This window comes from Hyperoodon ampullatus (genome assembly GCF_949752795.1).
Source record: "Hyperoodon ampullatus genome assembly, chromosome: 14".
Lineage (NCBI taxonomy): Eukaryota > Metazoa > Chordata > Mammalia > Artiodactyla > Ziphiidae > Hyperoodon > Hyperoodon ampullatus.
Window position 1 is genome coordinate 61927443 of NC_136927.1, and position 19702 is coordinate 61947144.

General features: G+C 45.6%; 1 protein-coding gene across 1 annotated transcript; it reads left to right on the plus strand.

The window, feature by feature from the left end:
- Nucleotides 1-534: 534 nt before the first annotated feature.
- Nucleotides 535-5784, plus strand: COX4I2 (cytochrome c oxidase subunit 4I2; the record flags this gene model as incomplete). Its single annotated transcript, XM_079720079.1, has 4 exons — nucleotides 535-616; nucleotides 2400-2564; nucleotides 3361-3492; nucleotides 5648-5784. The coding sequence occupies 4 exons, from the start codon at nucleotides 535-537 to the stop codon at nucleotides 5782-5784; spliced, it is 516 nt and encodes a 171-aa protein (XP_079576205.1).
- Between the last annotated feature and the right edge of the window lie 13918 nt (nucleotides 5785-19702).

A 19702-nucleotide genomic window follows, 5' to 3' on the forward strand; every position in this document is an offset into this window, starting at 1 on the left:
AGGTCCAGCAGAGCAGGCTTTCCAGGCACGTAGGCAGCCAATTATGGGGGAAGGGGTGGGGGCCAAACCATCTGCAGGAGACCTTGGCAGATGGCCCTGTAGCGAGGAGAGTTAGCCCAGGACCTGCTCCCTCCCTACCTGGACTCCCACCCTGTTTCCTCTAGAGGACAAACAGCTGAGAGAGGTTTCCCAACCTAGCCACTGTGAGCTGGGGCTGGAACCAGAACCCAGGCTCCCAGACCCAAACTGTTCAGGTCCTGCCTTAAGAGTTAGGCCTCCTCCCACTTCTCAGATGGTAAACTGAGGTCCCAGGAGGGGGCTCCAAATGTCTAGGATGCCCATCAACCCCCATAGGTATATCATACAAAATTAGAAGGGGCAGGAGGTGACCTTGAAATCCTGGGGACCAGTCCCCCAGCCACTACACCTGTGAAAAAGCTGTTCCTCTGTCTGGATCCTGAGGGGAAGGGCAGAGGGCAGAGGGCAGGACTCATCCACACCACACCACACCACACCCCCCCCCCCCCCCGCAAGATGTCCTTTAGAGCTGCCTGGAGCTTGGTGCTGAGGAAAGGAGGACTTGGAATGCGAGGGATCCACAGCCCAGGAGGCACTGGTAAGACCTGGACACCCACCCCGCCCTGACCCTTGCCTAACTGCAAGGCCAGGGGCAAGTGTCCTGTCTGCAGGCTGCCCCTGGTCCCTTTCATGCTGCCCTGGGCCTGCCCCAAACCATTTCCCATGATCCTACCCCTTGGTCCGGGGCCACATTCTTCCAGGAAATAGAGACAGCCGTCCCCTCCTCCCAAGCGTTCTCAGGGTCTGACCCCCATATCTCAGGCCCCTAAGGCCTTTGTGTCCTGAGGCTGAGGGTGCTGATAGAACTTTGGACCACCTTTCCAGACCCTTGTGTCCATGCTGGTCAGAAGAAAGAGGCCTGAAGTAGGAGAGACTTCAGCCAGATAGAAGGGCCTTCCTGACCCTCTGGAGAATAAAAGCAGATAACATTTATTGAACCCTTACTATGTACCCTGAGCTGTGATAAACTTTTTGCAGAGATTAACATATTTAGACTTCACAGCAGCCACATGAAGTGGATGCTATGCTGTTATCTCCATTTCTCAGATAAACAAACAGGTCCAGAGCCAGGACTCTTTGCCCAAAGCAGTTCCCATGCTATTTGGGCAAGGTGGTACCAATGCCCTCCTTGAGGGCATCTCTGGTGACAATAAACAGAAGAAGCTTTACTGAGACCCTTCTAGCACCCAGTCTTGTTCTGGACACTCACATGGAGCCCTTGAGGGCTTAGCCATCAGGGAGAGCTTCCAAGAATGGAAGCCAGAGGTAAAACCAACCTCTGTCTATCAGTGTAATTTATGGAGCATCTACTGTGTGCCAGGCACTGTGCTAAGCCTTTTGAGTGCATTATCTTGAAGCTTCCACAACAGTGTGAGGTAGGATCTTTTACTCTCCCCACTTTCCAGATGAGGACATTGAACACAGTGAGGTAAAAGGGGCTTGTCAGAGCTGGGCCGGGGTGGAACTGGGGTTCCACAACTCCAAAGCTGTGCCCTTGACCACTCATTAAAAGCATAGGGATATAGTGAGAGGCCCGCGCACCGCGATGAAGAGCGGCCCCCGCTTGCCACAACTAGAGAAAGCCCTCGCACAGAAACAAAGACCCAACACAGCAAAAATAAATAAATTAATTAATTAATAAACTACCCCCAACATCTTCTAAAAAAAAAAAAAAAAAAGCATAGGTGGGGCCTCCCTGGTGGCACAGTGGTTGAGAGTCCGCCTGTCGATGCAGGGGACACGGCTTTGTGCCCCGGTTTGGGAGGATAATACATGCCGTGGAGCGGTTGGGCCCATGAGCCATGGCCGCTGAGCCTGCGCGTCCGGAGCCTGTGCTCTGCAACGGGAGAGGCCGCAACAGTGAGAGGCCCGCGTACCACCAAAAAAAAAAAGCAAAAAGCATGGGGATAGTGCTTTACAGTTTGTAGGGCAGTCTCCCATCTGCCATCTCAGGTTCATCACACTGAACCTTTCCCTACCCATTGCCTTTACCTGATGTGCCCTCCTCACCCCAGATCTTCCCAGAGGACACAGGATTTGAAGCCAGAGGGGCTGAATTGCAGCCCTGGCCTGGCTCCCTTTTGCTCTGTGAATTTCGGCAAGTCCCTTAGCTACTCAGTTTCTTCCTCTGTAAGATAAAGAGAACAATATCACAGGTCTCAGAGTGATGCCGAGCCAATGAGTCAACTCGCCCGAAGGCCTTAGCATGGCTCCTGGCACACAGTAAGTGCTCAATACGTGCCACCCTCTTTGTTAATATTACGGTTAGTTCCAGGACGTCCCAGGGGCAGCCTGAACTCAGTTCCCCCCTGTGCCCGCAGCCCACGGCAAGGCGAAGATGCCCCCCTACACCAACTACCATGCCCAGCGCTCCTACCCCATGCCCGAAGAGCCCTTCTGCACGGAGCTCAACGCAGAGCAGCAGGCCCTGAAGGAGAAGGAGAAGGGCAGCTGGACGCAGCTGAGCCACGCTGAGAAGGTGGCCCGTAGGTCTCAGGGTGGGGCTGGGGGCGACTTTGCAAAGAAGGGCCTGGCCTGTCACGGAGCAGTGGGCAGGGAGAACCCCCAGCCAAGACAGCCAGAACCACCCAAAGACTCGAATGCATACCTGAGGGGTGAAATTCATTCCTTTGTTCATTCATTGAACTGTTTGTGCACAGCCTGATGCTAGGCGATGCTGGGGACACAGAAGTGAATCCCCCTGAGGGTTCCTGCCCTCAGGGTGCTCCCAGTCCTGTGGGGGAACCAACACAAACCCAGATAGCTGTAATACAGGATATGCGGCTGGGTGAGGTGTGTTCAGGGGGCTGTGAGAACCCAAAGGAGAGAGAAAGGTGGAATCCTGGTGGGCCTTCCAGAGGAGGGTTGTTCCAGTTGGCTTTGGCTGGTGAGGAGGAGGGGCTGCCAGGTAGTAGGAACAGCATGGGGAAGGATATAGGAGCTGGAGAGCGTGGAGGGTCCTGGGCGTCACTGAGTGGTGTGGGGAGATGGAGCAGAAAGAGGCAGGTGAGGTGGGTGGGAGAGCAGGGGCCTGGCCCTGGGAAGCAGGAGGGATGTGTGACCCCAAGTGCTGCCCACCAGAAGTGCCCCTGGGAGCCAGCTTTACCATCAGCTCCTGGCCATGCTTTGCACATCCTAGATGCTCAATAAGAATTTGCTGAATGGACAGCATCTGCTGCAGGGAGGGGGAGGCTGGAGGTCCCTGAGGCCAAGAGTTGGCCCAGGGCCCTTGGAATGGATGCACCTGAGGCCCCTCTTCCCCCACCCCTCACCTGCCTCCAGTGTACCGGCTCCAGTTCCATGAGACCTTCACAGAGATGAACCGTCGCTCCAATGAGTGGAAGACAGTGATGGGCTGTGTCTTCTTCTTCTTTGGATTCACAGGTCTGCTGATTTGGTGGCAGCGGGTCTATGGTGAGTGGCAGCGTCTCACCTGGCCGCAGCCCTCGGCCATTCCCTTGTGGCCACAGCCATCAGCCAAGCTTTGATAAGGGAACTATGCTGGCACTCATCAGAAGAGTTTTGAAAAGTCCCCCAAAGAGGTGTATGGGGAAGGGCTGAGCACGGCTGCCTGGGTTGGAATGTAGGGACTCTACCTCTCTGGGCCTCAATTCTCTCATCTGTAAAATGAGAATAATAGTGCCCACATCTCAGGGTTCTTGTGAGGATTTAATTAGAAAACTGTTGCCTAGTGCCTGGCACATAGTTATGAATGATGTTGTTACTGATTACTGTTATTAACCATGAACTTTTCAGTATACTGTTTTGGCTACTGTAACAAAGAGTCTCCAATGTACAAGCTTAAACAAGATAGAAGTCTTTTTCCTCTCTCACAAAAAAGGCCAGGGGGAGTATGGGGATTCCACAATATCAGACTCCTTTTGTCTTGTTGCTCTGCCATCCTTAACATGCAGCTTCCTTCTTGACATACAAAATGGCTGCTCCAGCTCCAGCCATAAAGCCTACATTCTAGCCAACAAGAGGGAAAGGGAGGACACACTCTCTCTAAGGTCCAGAAGTTGCACCACCACTTCTGCTCACATCCTATTGGTTAGAAGTGATCATATGACCATGCATAGCCACAAGGGAAGCTGGGAAATATAGTCTTTAGCTGAGTGGTCATGTACCCAACTGACCATTTATTACTACAGAAGAGTGATTCTCAAAGTGAGGTCTCTGGACCAACAGCTTCACTTGGGAACTTGTTAGAAATGCAAATTCTCAGCCCCACTCTGGATCTACTGAGTCAGACACTCTGAGGCTGGAGCCCAGAAATCTATGTTTTAATATCCCTCTGGGTGATTCTGATGCGCACTCAGGTTTGAGAAGCACTGCTCTGGAAGTAGAGGGGAGGATGTTGGGGATGAGGTGGCAGTCTCTGCCTCAATTGACTTCACCTCCAGGGGCCTCACTTTGTTTCTTCTTCTGTAAAAGTGTGATGGGAATTTCTACCTTGCATGAGGATGAAATGAGAGAACCTTTGGGAAAAATTCTATTCTAGCCCAATGTTTGGTACTAGTTGGTACCCATAAAGATCCTTCCCTTCTTTCACACCCACTGGAATAGAAAGTACCACGGTGGCTTCCCTGGTGGCGCAGTGGTTGAGTCCGCCTGCTGATGCAGAGGACATGAGTTCGTGCCCCGGTCCGGGAAGATCCCACATGCCGCGAAGTGGCTGGGCCCGTGAGCCATGGCCGCTGAGCCTGTGCGTCCAGAGCCTGTGCCCCGCAACGGAAGAGGCCACATCAGTGAGAGGCCTGCGAACTGCAAAAAAAAAAAAAAAAGAAAGTGCCAGGGACAAAGGTCAGGCAGGTTAACATGGCCTCAGGGGCAGATGGACCAGGAAGTAGGATGTGAGCAGGGCTGGGAGCTCTGGCCCCCAGGCCTTTCTTGGTCCACACATCAAGGCACCTAAAATGCCTCCGTGAGTTTACCCTTTGGGTCCCCATCGCTTTAAAGTGAACACCCCTGTCCTACCTCCCACTCCCAACCCCTTCAGGAAGCAGAAGAAACTATCTCATCCTGGACCCTTCCCAATAAGTGGGAGCAAACTCAGCAATTATAGTTATAGTAGCTATCATGTATTAGGGGTTTTCATATCTTCCCTCATTCTGCCAATTGCATTATAAATACCAACACATTCAATCCCCACAACCCTAGTGGACAGGACCTGTTTTTGACAGGTAAGGAAACTGGGGCTCAGAGATGAAGTGACTTGTTCAAGGTCACACAGCAAGGGAGTGGTGGAGCTGGGATTTGGACCCAGAAAGACTTCAAACCAGTGCTCCTCTTACCCTTGGGTCACATAGTAGGTGAGGAAACTGAGGCTCAGAAAGGGGAAGGACCTTGGCCCAGTTCCCACACCAAGTCTAAGGCAGAGCGGGGATCATAACTCAGAGGTCCCCAGAGTGCAGCTTTAGTGGGGAGCCTGGTGGGGGATGGACAGGGTGGCAAGGGGTCCTCATGCAGGGCGCCCTGACCTTGTGCCTGGAGACCCTGACTCAGCGGGAGGGGGTGGGCCTGGCAGGGTCCTGCACGACCCTGTCCCTACCCGGTTCCTTCCCTGCAGTGTTCCCTAAGAAACCCATCACCCTGATGGATGAGTGGAAGGCCCAGCAGCTCCAGCGCATCCTGGACATGAAGGGCAACCCTGTGCAAGGCCTGGCCTCCCGGTGGGACTATGAGAGGAAGGAGTGGAAGAAGTGACGTGGCATCCCAGCTGCTCGCGCTGCAGCCCTGCCCCGGCCCGGAGCCTATGGAGGCCCCTCCCCGCTACTTAACCCCAATAAAGCTGGCCTGCTCTCATCTGCCTTTAGTCTCCGCCGCAGCCTCTACCTGCCATAAAGCCTACATTATACCTAAAATTGGGCAGGACAGTAAGTGAGAGGCAGTAAGCCACTTTCCAGGGCCCCACTTATCAGGGAGGGCTTCCTGGAGGAGTAGAGGTTGGGGTTGAGCCTTAAATGATAGGTGGGATTAGGAAAGGCAGGAAGGAGAGGGAAGGCATTCCAGGTGGAGGGAATGGCTTGAGCAAAGGTAAGGACACTCCTATATTCAGTCAACTAACAAATACTTACTGAGTATCTGCTGTGTGCCACGTACTAATCTAGGGGCTGAGGATGCAGCAGTGAACAAGACACACAAAGTGTCTGGCCTCAAGGAGGAGGTGTTTTTTTACGTGTGTGTGTGTGTGTGTGTGTGTAGGGGGGGAGACAGAAAAAGGAATAAGTAAGTATAATATACAGTATGTTACACAGTAATCAGGCTATGAAGGAACAAAACAGAGCAGGATAAAGGGACAGAGCTAAAAGGGGTTTGGGGGTGGTAGGTGAAGCCTCTTAGAAGAGGTGGCATATGAGAAGACAAAACAGCAAGTGCAAAGATCCTGAGACAGGATTTTAGTTTGTCAGTTTGTGGGATGTGGAACATCAAGGAGGCCACAGTGACTGGAGTAGAATGACTTGGAGAATAGTAGGAAGGTGTGTGTTGTGGGAGAGGGTTGGTCTTGGGGCAGAAAGCAGATTATATAGGAATACACACACACATACCCCAGAACCAAGAAGAGAAGCCTCCTTTCCTCTTGGCATGTCTCCTCCAGCTCCCTCTACTGGAGAAGTTTAGCATCTCACTGTAAAGGGGACGGTGCCCAGAGTCCTGCTCATTATCTTAGAGCAGGCACTGAGGGGTCAATTTGGGCTGGAAGGGCAATACATTGATAACTGGCACAGCATCTTTGAGAAAGTCTTGGCCAGGCCAATGGGGAGCCTTAGAGCAAAAAAAGCCCATTAGATGAGTCCTGTGTTGGGCAAAATTGACCCATCCCTAGAGGCCCACTGTGCTCAGTCCTCTGTAGTCCTTGGTTTCCTAGGGGGGCTGTGGCCTTGGCATGAACACTGCAGCAGCTCTGAAAGTGCAGCAGCTGGAGGTGGTCATACACCTCTCCTCTTCATAGAAGGTCCTCTTGAAGAGACCTCTGAGCGGCACACCTCCAAGGAGACCCTGGATGCCTGTGGAGGGATTCAGCCGAGCAATTGGGACAATGTTCATTCAGTCAACAAATATTTATTGTGTATCGACTATGTACCAGACTCTGGGGACAGAGTGAATGAGACCTCATTCCAGTGTCGTGATTTCCAGTCCTCATGAATCTGAAAGTCTGTAATGGTCACCCTAATACATTATAGAACAGATGAGTGCTAAGAAGGGGAGATACATGGACTGACCTAATCTAGAGAAGTCAGGGTGGGCTTCCCTGAAGAAGTGTCTTCATATTTGAGATATTGTTGCCGAAATTCATCCTCTGTACACTGGTGCCAGATTAAACCTCAGAGACAGAATTTTGAGTGAAGTAGAAAGAAATAGCTCTATTGCTTTGCCAGGCAAAGGGGGCCCCAGTGGGCTAATGCCCTCAAGAATGTGTGTCCTGCCCTGGAGGGGGTAGTGAGGAGTCTTATAGTATTCAAGGAGCAGGGTGTGATCAGCTCGTGGACATTGTTCTGACTGGTTGGTGGAGAGGTAATCAGGAGTCAGCATCATCAGCCTCCTGGTTCCAAGTGGACTGGGGTCTACATGCTTGCGGGAAGCCTACAGTTAACTTCTCCCACCTGGTGGGGGTTTCAGTATCTGCAAAACAGCTCAAAGGACATGGCTCAGAATGTTATCTATTGTCCTCGAGGAAGAACTAAATGTCCTTGACTTTGTTTAATGGCTAAAGTATTATTATTTTGTCTTGCTTGACTGTTTCCCTTTCTTTCTGCATTTTCTCACTTCTCTGATTAACTTTATTCTTTAAAACTTTGACTAAAGTTTTTCTACAGACAAAAAGCAGGTGGAGGACATGGGTGGGGATCTATTCAGGGAAGGCCTCATAGGGTCCTGCTTGGTTACAATATGAAGGATGACTGGGTGTAAACTAGATGAAAGGGGTGGTGGAACAGCATTTTAGGGAAAGAAAAGCATGTGCAAAGGCCCTGTGGTAGTGAGGACCATGGCATGAAAGAGGAAATAAAGGAAGCCAGTGGGTTGTCAGAGGAGAAGGAAGAGATGAACAAGGGGAGACAGGGAAGTGGGAGACTCATACAGGGCCTTGGAGTCTCTGCTGCCTCTACTGAAGACACAAGTCTGGGGAAAAGCAGGGAAAGATGGAGCTGAGGGAGTATGTGGGGGCCAGAGGATGGGAAGCCTTGAACATCCATTTAATTTTTATTTGAGAAAGACAGCTGCCTTGGTGCAAGTTTCTCTCTGGCCTGAGGGATCCATTTCACTGCCTTAGCATGAAAGATGCTGGGGATGCAGAGATGGAGCAGAAAGGAGCCCTGGCATTCGGGTCTCCTGGCCTGTGGGCAGGACTGGCATGAACATGGCCACTCAGAGGCTAAGGGGGATAAGAGCTATAGAAATGTTTGATAGTATGTTTTGACCCCATTATTTTGACCCAGGCCCTGATGCTTTGCTAGCAGCAGGAGCAGTTTCGACATAACTGAAAATGTTGAACTATGCAGGTGATAAACTTTGTTTAGATTAATAAATTGCTAAGGAATTATGTTGTGGGTAATAAAGAAAATTGTCAAAATTGGCCTGGGGAAAATTTGATGTTGTACTAGTCATTTTTTCACCTACAATAATGCTGTGTAACAAACAACCCCAAAACTTGGTGGCTTGTAACTTTGAGCATTTATTTCTATCTTTCATGGGCTTGTGGGTTGGCTGAGGCTCTGCTGGGATCCGCCAGCTTTAGTTCCAGGCTCTGGGTTGGTATTTTGGCTTCCTAGGGTAGCCATAACCAAATACCACAGACTGGGTGGCTTAAACAACAGAAATGTATTTTCTCACAGTTCTGGAAGTTAGAAGTCCAAGATTGAAGTATTGGTAGGATTGGTTTCTTCTGATGCCTCACTCCTTGGCTTGCAGATGGCCTCCTTCTCACTGTGTCCTCATGTGGTCACTCCTCTGTGTTTGTATCCCTGGTGTCTCCATGTGTGTCCAGATTTCCTCTTCTTATAAGGACACCAGGCAGATCAGGTTAGGGCCTTCCCTGATGACCTCATTTAAGTTTATCACCTTTTTAAAGGCCCTATCTCCAAGTGCTGTCACATTCTGAGGTATTAGGGGTTAGGACTTCAACATAGGAATTTGCAGGAGACACAATTCAGCCCATAACAGTTGGGTTCAGGGTTATTCATGTATCTCCTTTTTCTGGGACCAGCAGGCACATGTTTTTGTCATGACAGAAGTCAGAGACTCCTGAGGGGACAGAGAGACAGTGGGGACCCATGATGCTCTGAAAGCCCAGGCTCAGAACCACACACAGAACCAGCACCTCGTTCCACCAGTCAAAGCAAGTCCTGTGGTGCTCTGGTTACAACTGCTACATTACAACCCCCCTTAAAACTTAAAGGCATGAAACAGCCATTTCCTTATGTTCACTGATTCTGTAGTTGAGGAATTTAGGCAGGGCACACTGGGAACTGCTTGCCTCTGCTCTAGACTGTCTGGGCTGCCAGCTGGAAACGCTCAAGGCTGTGGCCAGAATCTTCTGGAGGTGTTTTCACTTACACATCTGGTGGTTAACATTGGCTGTCAGCTGGGACCTCAGTTGGAGCCGTCAACCAGAACACCTCTGTGTGGTATTCCCCAGGTGTTCTCTCTGTGCGGGCTAGTTTGGGCTCCCTCAAAGCATGGTGGGTGGGTTCCAAGAGAGCAAGGGGGAAGTGTATTGTATTTTTATGATCCAGCCGCAGAAGACACATCACTTCTGAACCCTGTTGCTCAAGGCTCTCACAGAGATTCACTCAGGTTCAAGAAGGAGAGAACAGAGACCTCCCTTACTTGATGGGAAGACATCAAAGTCAATGTAAGATGTGAGATGAATGAAACAACAAGGTCCTACTGTACAGCACAGGGAACTATATTCAATATCCTGTGATAAACCAGAATGGAAAAGAATATGAAAAAGAACATATATATATATATAAAACTGAGTCACTGCTGTACAGCAGAAATTAACACCACATTGTAAGTCAATTATACTTCAATAAAAATTTTTTTAAATGTTGAGAGATGAATGTGAGATGGGAAATACAGTGTGGTCATCTTTGGAAAATATAGACTGCCATCCACAGTCAAGTTCAACATTGATGAGTAGAGAAATGTCCTCCAGGAGAGGGTATGTGGAGAGCGTGAGGAGGGAAGGCAGAACTGTGAGCAAATAATACAAACTGGGCTTCCCTGGTGGCGCAGTGGTTGAGAGTCTGCTTGCCGATGCAGGGGACACGGGTTCGTGCCCCAGTCTGGGAAGATCCCACATGCCGCAGAGCGGCTGGGCCCGTGAGCCTGTGCGTCCAGAGCCTGTGCTCCACAACAGGAGAGGCCACAACAGTGAGAGGCCTGCGTACCGCAAAAAATACCAAAAAAACAAAAAAACTACCACAAATGTATAGAAATAACCAAAACAAAATCAAGTTGACAGAAATGAAAACTGACATGTTAAATTAGATATTGACTAAAATTCAAACAGGCAATAAAATTTTGACATTTAGATAATCAAATGTGACCTGAAAAAATTGGACCAATTAAAAATAATGGACATAGTAGACAACGCACAATGGCAGGAAACTGGTGAAATCAGATATAGACTAAAAATGACTGAGAGAAGAATTAAATCTTCATGATGGCATTTACCCCCTGAAACTAAGTGATTTTCATGAAAAAATAATTTCGTAAAATTAAATTTAAAGTGGGAAACATTAGAAAGAATTTAACTTTGGTCATAAAATAACTGATGGAGGAATTACATTTGTTTCATTCAGCTTGACCAAGAAAACTCTTTCTTGATGTATTGGATTAGTGTAATTCTGATAAAAATAATTGAATTCAAAACTCATAGTCAAAATAGTCTTGGGGTAAACACATATACGAGGTCAAAACATTTGGGTCAAATTATCCTGTAATATTGAAATTTTCTGAAAAAATGAGAAAGAAACTCAAGAGACAAATGAGGAACTAAAAAGTGTTTATCTGTATGACAGATAAAGGGCTGATTTCCTTTAAAAAAAGGTTTTTTTAAACCCACCTAACAAATCAGCAAGAAAAAAACAAGAATGCAGTAGAAAGTAAACAAAAGTCATGACCAGGGAGATTACAGAAAAAGAATAGAAATGCCCTAAACAGTTCTTAAGGAAAAGTTCAAACATACAAAAAAGACTAGTTTAATAAACCTCCATGTGTCTCCCGGGAGTCCACAATTATCTGCTCATGGTCCTCATTTTCCCACCCCTGCCCCTGAATTATTTTAATAAATCCCAGGCATTATATCATTTCATTCATAAATATTTCAGTATGTCAATAAGGACTGTTTTAATATACATAACCAAAATACTATGACTAGACAGAAAAAATCTTAATATTTCCTTAATATCAAATATCCATTCAGTATGCAGATTTCCCTGATTGTCTCAAACATTTTTATTTATTTGAATTTTCTTGGAATGAGGATCAACCTTAAATCTAGATTGCAGGTGGTCATCTGAATCTTTGTCTGGTTTTGGTATCAGGGTAATTCCCTTCCCTCTATTTTCTGGAAAATATTATCTAGAAATAGTGTTACTTTTTCTTTAACCATTTGGTAGAATTCTCCAGTGAAATCACCTGGGCCTGGAGATTTGGGGGTGGGGTGGGGTAATTTTTATATTGCAAATTCAATTATCTTAGTTTTTAAAAGGCCATCAAATTATCTATTTCATTTTGGGTAAGTTGCAGTAGGTTGTACTTTTCAAGAAATTGGTCCATTCATCAAAGTTGCATTTATTGCTATAAATTTCCCTATGAGCACTGATTTTACTGCATCCCATCAGTTTTGGTGTGTTATGTTTCATCTCTCTCTGAGTATTTTCTAATTTCCTTTGTGATTTCTTCTTTGACTAATTGGTTATTTAACAGTGTGTTGTTTAATTTCCATGTATTTGTATATTTTCCAATTTTCCTTCTGTTATGATTTCTAGTTTTATTTCATGTGGTCAGAGAAGATGCATTATATTATTTCAATCTTTTAAATTTATAGAGACTTGTTTTGCGATCTAACGTATAGTCTATCCTGGAGAAAATTTCATATGCACTGAAGAATGTGTATTCTGCTGTTGCTGGTAAAGCGTCCTATAGATGTTTGTTAAGTCTAATTGGTTTGTAGTTTGCTTAAGTCCTCTGTTTCTTTTCTTTCTTTTTTTTAAATATTTATTTATTTGGCTGTGCTGGGTCTTAGTTGCAGCATGTGGGATCTTTGTTGTGGCGCGTGGGATCTTTTCAGTTGTGGCATGCAGGCTCTTAGTTGTGGCATGGTTCCCTGACCAGGGATTGAACCCGGGCCCCCTGCATTGGGAGCGCAGAGTCTTAACCACTGGACCACCAGGGAGGTCCCAAAGTCCTCTATTTCTTCTCATTTCCTTTTGTGTATATTTTTAAGATATTTTCTTAATGGTTACTGTTAATTACAATTAACATCTTAAATTTATAACTATCTAGTTTGAATTGTTACCAGCTTAGCTTCAATAACATAAAAATTTCTCCTATACAGCTCTGTACCTCTCCCTTTATATTTGTCAAAAATTGTATCTTTATACATTGTGTGCCCTGATAACATAGGTTTCTAATTTTTTATTCATTTGTGTTTTAAATCATGTAGGAAATAGAGTTACAAACTAAAAATACATTAATACTCCTTTTATATTACCTATGTAGTTGTCTTTATCAGAGTTATTTCTTCAAATTTCACTGATTTCTGCTTTTATCTTTATTATTTCCTTCTTTCTGTTTGCTTTGAATTTACTTTGCTCTTCTTTTTCTACATCTTGAGGTGAGAACTTAGATTAATGAGTTGAGAATTTTTCTCTTTTGTGATGTACACACTTATTGCCAAATTTCCCGCTTGGCACTGTTTTAACTCTGTCCCACAAATTTTAATATCTTGTATTTTCATTTCATTTAGTTCAATGTATTTTTTTATTTCCCTTGAGACTTCCTCTTTGACCAATGAGTTATTTAGAATTATATTGTTTAGTTTCCAAGTGTGTGGACATTTTCATGTTATCTTTCTGTTACTGACTTCTAGTTTGATTCCACTGTGGTCAGAGAACACACTTTGTATGATTTCAATTCTTTTAAACTTATTGAGGTTTTTGTATGGCCCACACTATGGTCTATCTTGGTATATATTTAATGGGCACTTGGAAAGAATGTGTTAAGTGTTCTATAAATGTCAATTGAATCCTGATGGTTGATGGTGTTGTTGAACTCTTTATATTTTTGGTCATTTTCTGTCTAGTTATACTATCACTTGTTGCAAGAAGGGTATTAATTGTGATTTGTCTCTTTCTCTTTTTAGTTCCATCAGTTTCGCTGCTGTCCTTTGATTGTTGATTGAATGATATATTTTTTTATCCTTTTTCTTTCAGCCTGCCTATATCTATCTATCTATCTATCTATATCTATCTATCTATCTATCTATTTTTAGGATTAATTTTCTTTATTTTTGGCTGTGGTCTTCATTGCTGCATGCGGGTTTTCTCTAGTTGTGGCGAGCGGTTACTCTTCATTGCGGTGCACGGGCTTCTCATTGTAGTGGCTTCTTTTGTTGTGGAGCATGGGCTCTGGGCAGGCTTCAGTAGTTGTGGCATGCGGACTCTAGAGCACAGGCTCAGTAGTTGTGGCACACGGGTTTAGTTGCTCCACAGCATGCGGGATCTTCCCAGACTAGGGCTCGAACCCATGTCCCCTGCATTGGCAGGGAGATTTTTAACCACTGCACCACCAGGGAAGTCCCTGCCTATATATTTTAAAAGGATTTCTTATAGACAACGTATAGTTGTTTTGTAAATTTACTCCGACAATATCTGTCTTTTAATTGGTATATTTAGACCATTGCACTTAATATAATTATTGATACGTTAAGACATATCTCCTAATTTTCTTTCTGTGTGTTCTCTTTGTTATTTATTTCCCTGTTTTCTTTTTTCTGCCTTCCTATGGGTTATTTGAAGATTGTTTTTTAGAATTCCATTTTAATTTATCTATAGTGTTTTCAAGTATGTCTGTACAGCTTTTTTAGTGGTTGCTGTGGGTATTACATTACATATACATAATTTGCCACAGTCTACTGATGTTATCATTTTCCCCATTTGAGTGAAGTGTAGAAAGCTTACCTTTCTTTATGTCTCTTTGCCCACTTTCATTATTGCCAGGTAGGGGTGGAATTCCAGGCTCCCAATGTGGTCTCCACTGACATTGTGGGGAGAAGGCGTAGCAGGAGAGGGCTCATTAACTGGCCAGCAGAGATGAAAGTCCTGGCTCCCTTGGCCTTATCTCACAACACCCCACATTGGTGGGAGTGGGGTCAGGGCACCTTGAATCAGGGTGGAAGCCTAGGCTCCCCACTCAGCCTTCGCTGATGTGGCTGGCCATAGTCTTCATAGTTTTTTTAGTGGTATTTGGCTGGAGTAGAGCTGTTATTGTCTAAAACTTTTCTGTCCTGCTAGGATGATCCTTTCCTAATCCTTTGAATAGAGAGAGCCGGCTTTGGTCGGGGCTGTTTTTTCTTTTCTGTGCCCATTGGCTTTTTTGGGTAGGCTGGGGTCTCTGAGGCAGAGAGAAAAACTAGGGAACTCACCATCGTGTTGTTCCTCAGGTCCTGAGGTCCCCGCGCAGCCTGCCTTCTCTTTACCTTTCAGAGTTTTCTTATGCTTGTTGCATATACAATGTCCAGGGATTTTAGTTTTACTTTAGCAGGAGAAATAGGGGAAAGCTCCTCTGCCCCACCTTCCCAGACATGGAAGTACAGAGGGGGGTCCTCTGTCCTGAGGAGCTTCCCCCAGTCTGCATTTTGCTGATTGCATTCCCATGTATCATTTATTGTGTCCCTCTGTCCCCTGCATTTTCCATCAATGATGGTCACATTTAGAGGCTTTGGTGAGATGCAGATTTGACCTTTTGGCAAGAGTATTTCATGGGTGTTCTTTTGCCAGGAGGCACGTGCTGCCTCACTGTCCTTGTGTGCCATTGGCAGCCTTCGTTGGTCATTGTGTAGATTCATTAACTTATTAGGGGTACAGACAGCTTTCAACTTATTGAAAGATGCCAACCTCAATTAGAGGTTTGAAAATGAAATTTTAAAGCATGGGATCCTATTTTTTCCTCAGCCAGATTGTCAGAGGTCAAAGAGTGTTAACATGGATGTTGGCAAGTGTGCAGGAGACAGGCAATTTCACAGGATTCCGGTTTTGGGTGTCCCCTTCCAAATGACAAATGGCCCAGCAATTCTACTTCTACGAATATCCTGTGGATACACACATGCGTGTGCAAAATGATGGATCAGTGAGGTTGTTTATTGCGTATTGTTTGGATTAACGAAAGTGGCTAACTACCAATTGTTCCTCCCTCAAGCAGAATTTCCCAACTGATATGCTACTAAGTTTCATAAGTTGTGGTAGATGTGATGGTACCCCCGCCATGTGCCTTCAGAACACCCTCGAAGGTCAGGTGCAGCTTGGGTGGACAGTTCTCACTCAAGAAACAGGTGCCTGTGCCTCCTTGACCATAGGTTTATGCTTGGCAGGAAGGAAGTGCCAAATACTGAGGAGAAATGACCTAGAAGCAGCCCTCAGCTGATGAGGGATGGGAGTTAGTGTATAAATACCTCGTGTTCTTTCCCCTAGAATGTTCCACGGGTCTTTCAAGGATCCCCTGGGAAGGAGCCCCATTGTCTGAGTTGGCAGGTTACTCATCATTGCATCCTCTGTTGACTTCCTGTCCTTCCCTGACTCACTGTCCCCACTACCCTGGGATCACCTTTTAAACTACTTATACCTGAATCCTTATTTTAGGCTTTGCGTTTGGGGGGTATCCATAATAAGGTTAGAATTAGCCCCCAGACTAGCCACCTCAGGGGTCCCCAGAGCACTGGTGGTGAGGGGTGGGTGGTCTGACAGCATAGACTGATGAAGTTTGTATAATATTTATGGTGCCAGAAACCCTTCTTAAGCCCTTTACAAGCATAAAATTAGCATTAAATCTGCATAACCACCCATCAGGTAGGTATAATTATCATTCCCATTCTACAGGTGAAGAAACTCAGGCACAGAGAGGTTAAGTCACTTGTCCCAAGGCACCCAGCTAGCCCTGGAAGTCTGGTTTCAGAGTCCAGCTACTAACCACTACACAGCCTGTCTTTCCTGCGGCCCCCACTGTCCCACCAGGATGAGCTGAGTATGGCCAAATTTGGGCTCTTCCTTCCTGGACACCTAACTGCAGTGATCACCTGCACAGCATGTGGCCACCCATCTAGGAGGGCCACCCACCCTCCACAAGGACCCTCCACAAAGTCCATGGAGCCACTGGAGGAGTTTGCTTTCCAGGTGCCCAGGGAGCTTGGCACGAAGCCTAGGAGAGATTGATGTTCCTAAAAGGGATGGCCAACTAGCTGCTGCGGGATGTCCCAGCACATAAATAGTTTGCAAATAAGGGCCTTATCATTGTTTTTGTTTATTGTTATTGTTTTTACAGTGCAATTGGACAGGACACAATTGTTTTGTTTTGCTTGGTGGGGTGTAGGGGGTTGGGGTTTGGGGGGAGTATTTTTCACACCAGTGCAACTTAAGCCAAGCTGATGCGGGCACTGGTCATTTCCCACTCAGTAACAAATTTACAAACCATATAAAACATGTAAGACAAATGTAGCAGGCCAGGCCACTACATTATGTTATATATTTTAAAATTTTATTCTTAGAAGACCGTTTTCTTTATGTCCCTATTCTCGGTACCTTAGTGTTTTAAGATTGACTTCCTCAAACTTTAAGACTGACTTGTTAAAATTCTGTAGTAAGACCATTTAAAGTCATAAGAATTCGCAAGGTTCTTTATCATGAAATTATTCAAGCTAATTATCCATGTGTGAACCTACTGAAATGGGATAATAATTTAGGAAGGAATTAATACTCCATATGCCCTGAATTCTAACATTAGTGCATGGATATTTATTAAACATCAAAGAGGACAAATTTGTAGGGATCATATATGTTCGTTTCTATTATTGTCTGTATATTAAGAAAAAGTTCTTGTTTTTTTGTTTTTTTTTTTACCTCACGACAAAGGCTGTGATGGTGGAGATAGAAAAATGGAGAGCTGGATATTATGTAATGAATTTGATCATGATATAAGTTGATTTTCCTGAAAAACTTGTTAATTTTTAAAAATTGCACAAGCAATGCACACAATCATTATCTTAAACTTTTATGGAATTCAGAAGGGTGAAAGCTAACTTTAAACCCTTGGCTTGCTAAAAGATTTTTTAAAAATCATAAATAGGTGCGAATTTTACAAAATACTATTTTAACATCTACTGAAATACCGTAAGGATTTTCTTTGTGAATGTTTCGGTACAATGAATTACATCGAAACATTTCCTATATTGAGTCAATCTTGTTTACCTGGAATAAACCCTACTAGGTCATGAACTATTATTCTTTTTATATGTTGTTAGATTCCATTTGTTAATATTATACTTAGAACTTTGGCTTGCATGTTCATAAGTGAATTGGCCTAGAATGCGCTTTCCTTTCCTTGCCTTCCTGCCTTCCCTCTCTTCCTTTGCGCTATACAGCCTTGCTCCGTTTTAATAACAGTTATATAATTTTCTCAAAAAAAAAAAAAAAAGAGTTTGAAAGCTCTAGGTCATTTCCTGTGTTCTGGAACTCACAGTTTTAAAATACCCAAAATGAAAAAGTTCATTTGGATTCAAAATCCACTTGATTACAACACTGTATTTGTCAATTAAAGAAAGGGAAAAACTATTAAAACATTAAAATATAATTTCAACTCTAAGTTCTGGAATGGCTTAACATTTTCTTTTGTCACCTACTTGAGGTTACAAAGTCTTGTCAATGTTGACTACCAAGAATTTGAAGAGATCATTGTTAATAAACTTTGATCAGGAACTGTGTAAACCATTTTGATCATAAAATCTCATATAAAAAAGTTGTGTTCATAGGAACAAGATCAAGTGTCTCAAGGAAAAAAATTTAAATAGTGTATTTAGATATATTAATCAAACTTAATTCTTCATATCCGATGAAATACGTTGTATTTCATCTCTCATCATAAAAATATATAGAAATGGAATGAATTTTTCCCCAGAACCCATACAGACAGTCCAAAACCACTTCCAGCTTTTCCTCAGTGTGCATTTCCAATATTTTATGTGTGTGCCATGGCATGTTTAAGGTTGGAATCACTGAGTTCAAAGTCTGGTTAAAAAAAAATGTGGAATATTACATGGCTAGAAAAAAGAATGAGTCTGCCATGAGTTAACTGTTGAAGCTGCACAACAGTGGGAGATTCGTGTATGAACATGGAAACTTCTGTAAGATACAATATTTAGGTGGGAAAAGCAAGGCACAGTGTATCTGTTACCATTTTTGAAAAAAGAAAAGGATCAGAATATATTTATATTTATGTATTATGTGAAAAGACGTTTCTGGAAGGATCTCAAGAAGCTGGGGAGGGGACTTGAGTGGCTAGGGTAAGGGATGGGGGCCAGCGTCGTGGGCCTAGAGGTGGCGGGAGCCTGGAGGCTTTGGAGAATGGTGACCTTGAGCCCTGAGAGAGCCGTGGCAAGCTGTGAATCCGGTACCCAAGGGGTGGTAGTGTAGACGTCCTTCTGGTGAGCAGGACAGAGGATGGAGGACGCCACGGAAAGCTGGTCAGGCGGGAGACAGAGGTCGTGGGCACGCGCAAGGGCATCTGGGGTGAGAGCGGCTTTCAGCTGGCAGCCCCCGGCCACCAGGGGGCAGTCAAGCTCGCTCCTGGAAGCGGGCAGGGAGGGGCACCCGAGGCAGGTCCCCCGCCTCCAGGCCCGCCCCCTGGCCGGAGCGCCCGCCTCTGGTCCTGCTCCCTTTCCCAGGCCCTTCCCCGACCTCCGGCTACAGCCACGTGGAGCTCCGTGTGGAGCACCTCCTTCTTCCTTTTGGGGGTCCGCTTGATGGCGGGGTCATCGATGCCTCCCCCCTCAACTTCCAGTCTTCGTTAGGTTATCTTATTCAATTTTAACCACAATCGCTTGAGATAGGTAGTGCTATCCTACCCATTTCATAGATGGGAAAGCTAGGGCATAGAGAGGCTAGGTAACTTGCCCAAAGACCAGGAATGGCGACCCAGGATACACCCCTGGCCTGTCCACTCTCAGAACTGGAGCGTTAGCCAAGCCATGGCTTCTCCACTCCGCTCCCCCTCCAGAACCTTCTTCACATAGCAGCCAGAGGGTGCTGTGGGGGCTCTAAGTGGTGTAGCACTCCCTGACAACCTCTCTCTGGCTCTCACTGCCCTCAGGACCAAGTATGTCCCCTCATCCCACCTGTCTGGCATCATATTGACCCAGGAGCCCCCAGACACACCAACTTTTCTTCAACCCCGAGAAAACGCTTGCTCATCCTGTGCATTTGCTTCTTCTTCACCAGGACCACTCTTATTGCCTCCCTGCTTCTTTTGGATAGCTCTTATAGATCCTTCAGGCCCTGGCTCTGATATCACTTCCTCCAGGGAGCCCTCCCTGACTCCCAGACAGGCTCAGGTTCCGTATTAAATG